Source organism: Cuculus canorus, chromosome 17 (genome assembly GCF_017976375.1).
Source record: "Cuculus canorus isolate bCucCan1 chromosome 17, bCucCan1.pri, whole genome shotgun sequence".
NCBI classification, from domain to species: domain Eukaryota; kingdom Metazoa; phylum Chordata; class Aves; order Cuculiformes; family Cuculidae; genus Cuculus; species Cuculus canorus.
This window is the reverse complement of record NC_071417.1, coordinates 5,241,235-5,252,221: the sequence shown is the minus strand read 5'-3', so window position 1 is coordinate 5,252,221 and position 10,987 is coordinate 5,241,235. Positions and strand designations below refer to the sequence as shown.

Sequence of the window (10,987 nt, the reverse complement as noted above, 5' to 3'; positions counted from 1 at the left end):
GGGAATGGTTTTAAGATGAAAGAGGGGAGATTTAGATTACAGATTAGGAAGATTTATTTTTTTTTTTATGCTGAGGGTGGCAAAACACCGGCAGAAGTTGCCCGGAGAGGTGGTAGATGTCCTATGCCTGGAAACATTCAAGGTCAGGTTGAGTGGGCCTCTGAGCAACCTGATGGAGTTGAAGATGTCCCTGCTCCCTGCAGGGGGGTGGACTGTATGACCTTCGTGGTCCCTTGCAACCCAACCCGTTCTATAGTTCTATATACACCTACAAGGACTGACACAACCTCCCCGAGACTGTGCCTGTAAGCCTTTATATTTAAGAAATTAAGAAAATCAGCTATGATGACCTTCACAATCCTTCCCTTCTGAGCTGACACACAACTGTGTTCGATGCTGCCAACGGTCAAGTGATTCCTCAGATCTCCTGACAGGTTGTTGAGGATCTCTGTCAGTTTTGATTTCACAACTTCTACCAACAAAAAATTAGCTCCTTTGAGCATCAACTTGATCTTTAGGATCTCTTCACCATAAGCCTCGGTCAATAATCAAAAAGTTTCTACCATGAATCTCTTCAGTTTCACAGGAATCCTGATGTGAACTTGCTGTTCAGTCCTGCACACTGACATTTTCCAACCAAGGGTAAGAAAACATCTACATTTGGACACACGTCCACGTGTACTGAGTAAAGCGATCAAGTTGAGCCTTGTCTCATTGCGACAGGTTAGAACACATTCTATAACCACCTCTTTGTCTCTCCCCTCCCACTCTTGATTTCTGAGCTGTAGAGCTGGTCTTGGGGTTTTTGTGTCGGATCTCATATACACTTATATGGCAGGTATTTAGCATCTCGGAAAGGGGGAAGCGCAGGCATCTGTAAGGTGCTCAGCACCAGACTCTGGATGAAAACATCCATTGCCTCCCCCTAAGCTGCCTATTTTCCCAAGGAACTGGGTCTTCTGTCAATCTTATGCATCCAAAGCAGTCCTGAAGAAAAGCCTGGTTGAGACTCAGCCCTAACATGTCTAAAAATCAGCAGAAAATAGAAGACAAAGGGAATAGTCTAGTTTGTGACAACCTGTTCTCAAATAACCACATGGATCTTCGAGCTGTCCAAGCTGTAAGTTGATCTGAGCTGAAGGGTCTGGAAACTGGAGTGTCTCTACCTGCAAAACACTGTGACACAGTGTGTGGGTGCCATGGGGAGATAAAGCCCACAGCTCCCACACGGGCAGAGAACCCGACTCTACCTTGTTGGAACACCTGCATTTGTGTCTTTAAGCTTAATTATGTCTTTTTCATTCTAGACCCTTTCCCTTGCTTGTTGCCTCTGTTTAATTGCTGCAGCAATCAACACATCTCTGTGCACTACCAGCTGGGTCCCTGTAGTGTAGGCGGCCGCTGGCTGTGCTCCAGTTCCCCAGAAGTGATGCTTTCAGATCCAGCACAAAGCAGGTGCTGTGTTTTTCTTTACTTTAGGACATTTGGCTGGTAAAAAAAATCCTACGAAAGTAGCTTTCCTTCAAAGCCCAATAAACTCCAGTAACACTCAGGAGATAGTCTGAGGCACTGTGGACAATGTGAACCCTGTGGAGCTGGTGGAAGCAAGACAGCAGGTTAGACAAAAGACATCCTTAACATTTACAAAACGCTTTGCTGTTTTCATCAAATAGCGCTGTTCCATGATTTATCCCCACCTAAGCTGTGGTCTCTGCTCACGGGTGCTGCGCTCTGAAGCACTCACATTATCACCATTTACCACCCCGTGAAGTTCATCAAATCCAGCAACGCAACCTGCAGAGATCAGTGCTTGGACTTGGATGACCGGATCATTGCAGAGGCCTCTCCTCCAACAATCCCTCTGCTGTGCCTGGTAGCCAGACGGCCACTTGGACCACACTCCAGGCTGTTTGTACATCATTCCAGGTTTTTTTCATTGAGGCATCTATAAGAAATGAATTCTTTAAAACAGCACCACAGTCATTCCTGCAGGCTTTTAACATCCACCGAGTGCCCCCATGTCCTCCTGCAGCTCTCACCCCTCACCAATCAAACCACCTTTTTTCCAGCTTTCATTACTATCAGATTTCCAAGGCAAAGCTTCCCAGACGTGCAGAAAAAGGAGCTATGAAACATAACTAGGCTGCAGCTCTTTCCTGTTTATGTAAGCACGGCTCCCTCCATTCCAGAAATACCTGCCCTGAACTGGGTCAGACACCCAGGAGGGTTTTTAATTGCTGTGCCAGAAACCCCATACAATGGCAACCACTACAGCATGTGTTTGTTGCAGGCCCCGTTCCCCAGTTGAGTAAGGGTCCCCCACCTGCTCCGCAGGCACTGCCCCAGCCCTGCCCATAACAATTGTTCCCCCACACCCACCAGCCCCACCCGCCACTCTCCTCCATCCCAGCCCACCAGCACCCACTGCGGGGCAGCCCCGGCCACAGCACCCACTCCAGCCCCGCACAGGTGTCAGTGCATTGGCGCTCAAAAGCTTTCTCCAATTCAGCACAAAATCTTCATTAGCCAGACTTGTCCCTTACAGGCCACAAGGCACTTAAGGTATCTTCTACCACTCTCTTAATGAGGAACAGTTATCAGTGTTACTTGAGTCTAATTGTGCTATCCCACCCTTCCAATCCAGGTACTGCAAGATCACCTCAGGTCCCACAAAGGCGTTAACCAGCTGAAACATCTACTTCCACTCCCACCTCATCCGCTTCCAAGGGCAAAGCACATCACCACACCTCAGAACATTTGTTTTCACTCAGCCTCCCCCGTTTCCCATTTCCCAATCCCCAGGGCAGCACAGGGAACCCATGGGCTCCTACATAGTGCAACCTCCACTTCACTCCATGGAGACCTCCCTTCAGCGTTTCCACTGCACACAGAATCTGCGTCTGATGTTTGGTTTTGCTTACCTGTACTTATTCCCACTGACTGCAAAGCTGGAATGAAAGCAAAGGTAAAAACAAAACAAAACATGAAGGATGGCAGTACATCTGGAATTACCAAGCTTGCTGAATACTTCTCAATAAAAGCAGCCTACCCTGTAAACCCGATGCTGAGACTGAGATTTAGCTCGACTGTTCACACCCTGCAGATCAGCAGCAACGCTCCACGCAGCCTGACTCCAGGCCTGCCCTTTCACTGGCTGCTCACTGACACCGTGGGCAGGGCCTGGCAATCCACCATCAGCTTGCCAGCCCCACAAGAGCAGTTCCACACCACAGATGTGCTTACACAACCCAACAGCTGCACAACATCTGCAGACCGGCCTTGAACTTCAGCCAGGGCTTTACCTTATGAGAGCACTTGTATAACCGCAGGGAAACCACAAGGATTAGTTACACTTGCCTGACACAAGTAAGCCTTGCGCAAGCAGTTTTGCAATACCTTTGTATGTCGGAAGCTGCATGATTATAGTTTGTTAGACAGCTAGGTTTGATAAACAGCATTAACTGTTCATGTAACTTCAGACACAAACTTTTGTGGATGCAACACCTTTATTGGAATGAACAAGTATGGACAAACTTTTACTTGGCAGGGAGCAACAACTGCCCGCTTCAGTTACCACCCCTCAGGCGCAGCACAAGATGCAGAGTGGATTCCTTCTGGATGTTGTAGTCAGAGAGGGTGCGCCCATCTTCCAGCTGCTTGCCAGCAAAGATCAGCCTCTGCTGATCTGGGGGAATGCCTTCCTTATCCTGGATCTTGGCCTTGACATTCTCAATGGTGTCACTGGGTTCGACTTCCAGGGTGATGGTCTTGCCTGTCAAGGTCTTCACAAAGATCTGCATGCCACCTCTCAGGCGCAGCACAAGATGCAAAGTGGATTCCTTCTGGATGTTGTAGTCAGAGAGGGTGCGCCCATCTTCCAGCTGCTTGCCTGCAAAGATCAGCCTCTGTTGATCGGGGGGAATGCCTTCCTTATCCTGGATCTTGGCCTTAACATTCTCAATGGTGTCACTGGGCTCAACTTCCAGGGTGATGGTCTTGCCTGTCAAGGTCTTCACAAAGATCTGCATGCCACCTCTCAGGCGCAGCACAAGATGCAAAGTGGATTCCTTCTGGATGTTGTAGTCAGAAAGGGTGCGCCCATCTTCCAGCTGCTTGCCTGCAAAGATCAGCCTCTGCTGATCTGGGGGAATGCCTTCCTTATCCTGGATCTTGGCCTTGACATTCTCAATGGTGTCACTGGGTTCGACTTCCAGGGTGATGGTCTTGCCTGTCAAGGTCTTCACAAAGATCTGCATGCCACCTCTCAGGCGCAGCACAAGATGCAAAGTGGATTCCTTCTGGATGTTGTAGTCAGAGAGGGTGCGCCCATCTTCCAGCTGCTTGCCTGCAAAGATCAGCCTCTGTTGATCGGGGGGAATGCCTTCCTTATCCTGGATCTTGGCCTTAACATTCTCAATGGTGTCACTGGGCTCAACTTCCAGGGTGATGGTCTTGCCTGTCAAGGTCTTCACAAAGATCTGCATGCCACCTCTCAGGCGCAGCACAAGATGCAAAGTGGATTCCTTCTGGATGTTGTAGTCAGAAAGGGTGCGCCCATCTTCCAGCTGCTTGCCTGCAAAGATCAACCTCTGCTGATCGGGGGGAATGCCTTCCTTATCCTGGATCTTGGCCTTGACATTCTCGATGGTGTCACTGGGCTCGACTTCAAGGGTGATGGTCTTGCCAGTGAGGGTCTTCACGAAGATCTGCATTTTCTCTGCAAAAAGGAAGCCGACCGCACATTAGCCACACACTTCCCCTCCTCGCAAGGGGCAGCAACCGAAAGGGAACTACAGCACTGTCCCGCCCCCTGACGTCTGACGTCACAGCGCAAGCCTTGCCCTCCCCACTCACCGCCCCGCTCGAGACGCGCGCCCACCGCCATCTTGAGGGGCCGCCGCGCCTGCGCCGCCGCCGCCATTTTGCCGGTGGCCGCTAGCCCTCACCTCGCCTGCCCATCCCCGCCGCCGGCCGGCCGTGCGGCCGCTACACGGGAGGAAAACGCCGCACCTCACGCTCCCACCATCTCTCCAGCTGCTTTCCCCCCCGCACACGCCAATCTCTCCCCAGGCCCGGCCGCCCTGCTCCCCTCTAAGACCCGCGCCGAGCGGCCCTGCGTCCCGCTCTCCACGGCGAGGCCGAGGCGCCGCGCACTCACCGAGGGGCTCACAGGCCAAGCGACAGCACCCAACCCCTTGATTTCACACAGGCGCAACTGCGCCACCCGGCCCCCTCCTGCCCAGATATACCCCCGACGGCCCCGCCCCCGCGCGCCGGATCACTCCGCCGGGTACTATTTCCCCGACGGCGCGCGCCGCTGGGGGGAAGGAAGCGAGGTCCGGCGATGCGGAGGAGTCAGCGCTTCGTTGGGTGCTGCGGCTCTGAGTGGCGGGTAGAGGGGCGGCAGGGAGGAGACAAAGAACGCGGAGTAAAACCTGGTGTGGAGCGCGGCAGCGGGCGGAGCGGGGCCAGCCGAGCCGTTGCGGCTATAGCTGCTTATCAGAGCCTCGCGTTCTGTTCGGGGTTTTGCACCCCTACAGCTGCGTGAAAGTTTCAAAAGCGCCTCCTTGATTCCGTCCCCGGGGCGGGCAGATGTTTTAGTCCGAAAAAAGAGTCATATTTCTATCGAAGAGGTCTCCAGTGTGTTTCTGAGGGAGAGGAGCGTGGTCTCACCCCCCTGAGCCTGACACAAGAAGGAGTTACTATAATAAAAGGTGGAATATTTTTGATTAAAGCTAAAGTAGAGTTAGGTTTCATCTAAGTAATTGTGTTTTTTGAAAGTTAGAGAGGATGTCCCTCTGTTTTCTTTCAAGCAGTGTTTTTCCCGGCACTGAGTTCTTTGGGGGTGGTAACAGAAGTTCGTTCTTTGGACTGACCTTGTGTTCAGTCTGATCTGTGCCCAAAAGGGGTTGTTCTTCTGGGATCCCCTCTGTCTGCAGCCTTCCCCATCTCAAAGGCACGGTCAGGCCGAGCTGGCTCCGAAGCTCCAAACGAGCAAGAGTTTTGACTGTTGTGAAGTTGATAATAAGATAAAAATGAGTCCTTGGAAAGTAACAGAATACGCATAAGATTTCTGGGAAAATTTAGACATGCTTGTGAGTGGGAAATCTGTTCTGTACCAGCTCTTGTCTCGTAGCACAGGACTGATGGAGCTCGTACCCTCGTGTTACTCAGGCCCGATAAAGGCTGTTCACTTTCTAAAACTACAAAACAAGTCTGAAGGAGTTGATTTGCCAGCATTTTCGGTATCAAGTGGGTCTGGCGTGGCGGGGCACAAACCCACGGTGCCACCACGGCCAGTGGAGCCAGCACAGGGACACAAGTCCAGGAGCTGCGAGGATGCAGGGATGCTCGCTGCAGCCTGAGGGGCAGAGACCATGGCAGGGCAGGGGGCTGCAGGAGAGTCCTGCCAGGGGATGGAGATCAGGCAGCTTACAGAGGGGAGAGGGATGGACAAAGAGATTCCCAAGACCTGCAGACACGCTGTCTGCATGGGATATAATCAGCAGGTACGTACATGCACATGTAATGTGGAGGATGCATCTGAGATGCAATCAAGTTTCTAACTTACGACTAAGGCCTTGCTGATAGGGTAAAATCCTAGAATCACAGAATCACCAGGTTGGAAAGGACCCACTGGGTCATGGAGTCCAACCATTCCTAACACTCCCTAAACCATGCCCCTCAGCACCTCATCCACCGTCCCTTAAACACCTCCAGGGAAGGTGACTCCACCACCTCCCTGGGCAGCCTGTTCCAGTGCCCAATGACCCTTTCCGTGAAAAATTTTTTCCTGATGTCCAGCCTGAACATCCCCTGGTGGAGCTTGAGGCTATTCCCCCTTGTCCTGTCCCCTGTCACTTGGATAAATCATAAGTAGAATAATAGTAGCAATAGTAATGGTAGTGATAATAATAATAACGTCTATTTCTTTTTCTGTTCTCACAGAGCACCTCTGGATAGATATCTCTTGCAGGCAGTTGGTTCCTGTGCCATCCTGGTCAAACTCTACAGCAATTCAAAGGGAGAGCTGAGAACAACACAAGGCTTTGTTTGCAAGATTCATGAGATGCCATTCGGTTCAGTCCGCCTACACGATCCTGCGTTTGCCGGCTCCCAAGGAAAAATGCTGCCTACCAGACACAGATAACACCGAGGGCTGCACACCACTAGGAAGGGAACGGAGGCCCAGCAACAGCTTTGTGATTGGCTTGAGAGAAAACGGCCTGCATCTGCCCAACATATGTAGTTTTTACAGGAAGGGGAATGCTCTGGGGAGCTTCTCAACGATCAGTAAGTTGCATTTGTATTAAAACTCAGCATTGCAAGAGCCAAATTGAGATAAGCTCAAACACCTGGTCCTTTAGCAGGGGAAAAAAAAAAAACCATCCACAAAAGTCTTTTGGAGTCTTCTCAGGTTAGAATTGTGCTCAGTGGCTTATGTTGCGTGCGTTTGGAACAGCCTTTCAGATTTAGGTCTTTCCTCATCTAAAAGCGGATAAAAACACTAAGCTTATTCTTTTAGTTACAGGGTGAGTGTTTGGGGCTGGTATGAAAATAGCTGAAAGGGCACATGGCAATGTATTTCATGACAAAATGGAGTTTTGTAACAGGAAGAAATTAAGATGATACAGTGCTGTTCTTCGTCTGATTAGGGCAGACAGCCAACCACTGAGCATCCTGAGTGACTTTGTACATGATGTCCCAATCTAATGGTGGAGCAGCACACCCCTAAAGTTCAGATTTGTTACATTGGTGTGCAAGGGAGACATTAGGGCCTAAAGAAACAAGAATCCTTAAATGCATGTTTGGTGTACAGAACAGTGCTTCCCTGAGCCAGGAGGGACTTTCTGTGCAAAGCCACTCCATGTGTCTCCCACACCATCTGTACAAGTACCCCTTGCTATGATTTCAAGACAAACTTGGTGAACAGTAGGCTGTTGGTCCTCACAGACCTGACAAATACTGATTTCCTGTGCCAAAATGTCTGTTCTGTGCTGTTATTACCATCTCTGGGGCAGGAACCATCTCTCTCTTGTGTTCGTGTGCAGCGCGTGCTGCATAAGTACAGCTGCTCAGAGAGATCTGGCCCAGGGAGCTGCTTACAACAGGGATGTTCATACCTATCACTGCTGTAGCCAAGCATTTGGCTCAGAATAACATCTAGAAGTCACACCAGTAAATAAATAGCACAAGGAGCGCATTAACCACTCTGGCAGGAAATGTGGTTTTATATTTGTCACTCGTCAGTTCTCCCTGCCAGTGAGAGCTGGATATGGTGTTGACAATTGAACAGTGCAGATAAGACAGCTGGTAATGGGACTGTGCAGATAAAAGGCATTTTGAGCTCTATGTGAGCTTTGGTCTTTCTGTGCTGCACCTTTCAGCCCTCTCTGAGGAGTTTCCTGAGTGAGGCAGAACTGCGTGAGCCAGGCCACCCTGGGAAGATCAAAGCTATGAGCTTATTCCCAGAGAGCTCATCCTGACCTGCTCCCGTTGACACCTGGTCATGCTGTCAAGGGCTGCCCGTGAACTGATCCACTGGAAGGCTGTGCTGCCATTCAACGAGACCTGAACAAGCTGGAGGATTGGGCAGAGAGGAATCTCATGAAGTTCAACAAAGGCAAGTGCAGAGTCTTCCACCTAGGGAGGAACAACACCCTGCACCGGTACAGGGTAGGGGCTGACAAGCTGGGAAGTAGCTCTGCAGAGAAGATCACGGGAGTCCTGGTGGGCACCAAGTTAACCATGAGCCAGAAGTGTGCCCTTGTGGCCAAGAAGGCCGATGATACCTGGGGTGCATTAAGAAGAGTGTGGCCAGCGGGGCAAGGGAGGTTCTCCTCCTCCTCTGCTCTGCTCTGTTTGGGCCCCATCTGGAGTCCTGTGTCCAGTTCTGAGCTCCCTGGCTTGATAAAGACAAGGAACTACTTACTGGAAAGATTCCAGTAGAGTCCATGGAGATGATGAGTGGACTGGAGCATCTCTTTTATGAGGAGAGGCTGAGTGAGCTTGGCCTGTTTAGCCTGGAGAAGTCTGAGAGGGGACCTTATCAATAGTTATAAATATCTAAAAAAGGAGGTGTCAAGAGGATGCGGTCAGATTCCCAGCTGGAGGTTGGTCACAAGTGGTGTCCCCCAGGGCTCAGTTCTGGGTTGAGTCCTGTTCGATGTCTTTATCAATGGCCTGGATGAGGGTCCCTAAGTAAGTTTGCAGATGACACTAAGCTGGGTGGAAGTGTGGATCTGCTGGAGGGTAGGGAGGCTCTGCAAAGGGATCCGAACAGGCTGGACCGCTGGGCTGAGACCAGTGGCATGAGGTTTAACAAGGCCAAATATTGGGTCCTGCACTTGGAGCACAACAACCCTATGCAGCTACAGACTGGGGGAAGAGTGGCTGGAAAGGTGCCCGGAGAAGAAGGACCTGGGGGTGTTGGTTGACAGTGACTGAACATGAGCCAGCAGTGGCCCAGATGGCCAAGAAGGCCAATGGCCTCTTGGCTTGAATCAGCAATGGCGTGGCCAGCAAGTGAAGGGAGGTGATTCTGCCCCTGGATTCGGCACTGGTGAGGCCGCACCTTGGATCCGGTGTTCAGTTCTGGGCCCCTTGCTACAGTAAGGATGTGGAGGCTCTGGAGCGTGTCCAGAGAAGAGCAACAAAGCTGGTGAAGGGGCTGGAGAACAAGTCTTAGGAGGAACAGCTGAGGGACCTGAGGTTGTTTAGCCTGGAGAAGAGGAGGCTGAGGGGAGACCTTATTGCTCTCTACAACTACCTGAAAGGAGGTTGTGGAGAGGAGGGTGCTGGGCCCATCTCCCAATTGACAGGGGACAGGACAAGGGGAAACGGCCTCAAGCTGTGCCAGGGGAGGTTCAGGCTGGACATCAGGAAAGAAATTCTCACTGAAAGGGTCACGGGGCCCTGGCAGAGGCTGCCCAGGGAGGTGGTGGAGTCCCCATCCCTGAAGGGATTTAATAGGTGGGCAGATGAGGTGTTAAGGGACATGGTTTAGTGGTAGATAGGAATGGTTGGACTCAATGATCCAAGAGGTCTTTTCCAACCTAGTTACTCTATATTTCTTCAGTGGTGCCCAGCAACAGGACAAGAGCCAACAGTATCCAGCTGGAGCACAGGAAATTCTGAACAGGGGGAAAAAATCTTTACTGTGTGGGTGCCAGAGCACTGGAACAGGCTGCCCAGGGAGGTTGCAGAGTCTCTTTGTCTGGAGATACTCAAACACCACCTGGACACGTTCCTGTGTGACCTGCTCGAGGTGACCCTGCTTTGGCAGGGAGGTGAGCTCCAGAGCTCCCTTCCAACCCCTAACACGCTGAGTGAGCTCAAAGCCAGGGAAGAGCTCCCACAGCACTGCAGCCTGAGGTGTACTGACTTGTGCCTTTGGCTATGACAGTGGGAATGTCATGCAGTGACCCCCAGGTGGCTCTGATAAAACCACCCAAAGACAGGAGAGCCCTGTGCATTTGCGCAGCCCTGAGGAGAACCAAGTGGCGAAGTAAAAACCGTTATCTTCCTCCTGGGGTGCTGTAGGTGCTGTTTCCTGCTGTTTAGCGCAATGCAGCAACTTTGCCAGGATAAAATAGAAAGGGGAAACAGGGAAAAATATTACCCTTTAGTGGAGATGCCGGGGATTGAACCCGGGACCTCATACATGCAAAGCATGCGCTCTACCGCTGAGCTACATCCCCACGGCTGAATGGCCTCACCTGCCCGCCTGCCAGCTCCGTGCGGGAGCAGGGGGGCTGTAGGCAGCCGCGAGGCTTCCGGGGCCGACTTTGAGCGGCCTGCAAACCTCAGACAGCCCATAGAAGTACAGAAACACTGACATAAAATTGTGCTTTTTCATAGTCGTTTTGGAAATTAGAAAAAAAAGTGCCGGAAGAGTGAAAAAAAAATATGAAACCTCCCCGTCGGGGAATCGAACCCCGGTCTCCCGCGTGACAGGCGGGGATACTCACCACTATACTAACGAGGA

At 51.3% G+C, this 10,987-nt stretch overlaps 1 protein-coding gene and 2 non-coding genes across 3 annotated transcripts; all 3 read right to left on the bottom strand.

Moving 5' to 3' along the window:
* Nucleotides 1-3,487: 3,487 nt before the first annotated feature.
* On the bottom strand, nt 3,488-5,315 carry UBC (ubiquitin C). Its single transcript, XM_009555730.2, has 2 exons — nt 5,159-5,315; nt 3,488-4,717 (listed from the first exon to the last, which is right to left on the bottom strand). Exon 2 carries the CDS (start codon nt 4,710-4,712, stop codon nt 3,567-3,569), a length of 1,146 nt encoding a protein of 381 aa, XP_009554025.2. The 5' UTR covers nt 4,713-4,717; nt 5,159-5,315; the 3' UTR covers nt 3,488-3,566.
* Nucleotides 5,316-10,628: 5,313 nt separating this feature from the next.
* On the bottom strand, nt 10,629-10,700 carry TRNAA-UGC (transfer RNA alanine (anticodon UGC)). The gene has a single exon. It is a non-coding gene; the product is annotated as a tRNA-Ala (tRNA).
* Nucleotides 10,701-10,915: 215 nt separating this feature from the next.
* On the bottom strand, nt 10,916-10,987 carry TRNAD-GUC (transfer RNA aspartic acid (anticodon GUC)). The gene has a single exon. It is a non-coding gene; the product is annotated as a tRNA-Asp (tRNA).

Coding starts and splice junctions, on each gene's coding strand:
- UBC (XM_009555730.2), bottom strand. CDS start 4,712: ATGCAGATCTTCGTGAAGACCCTCACTGGCAAGACCATCACCCTTGAA.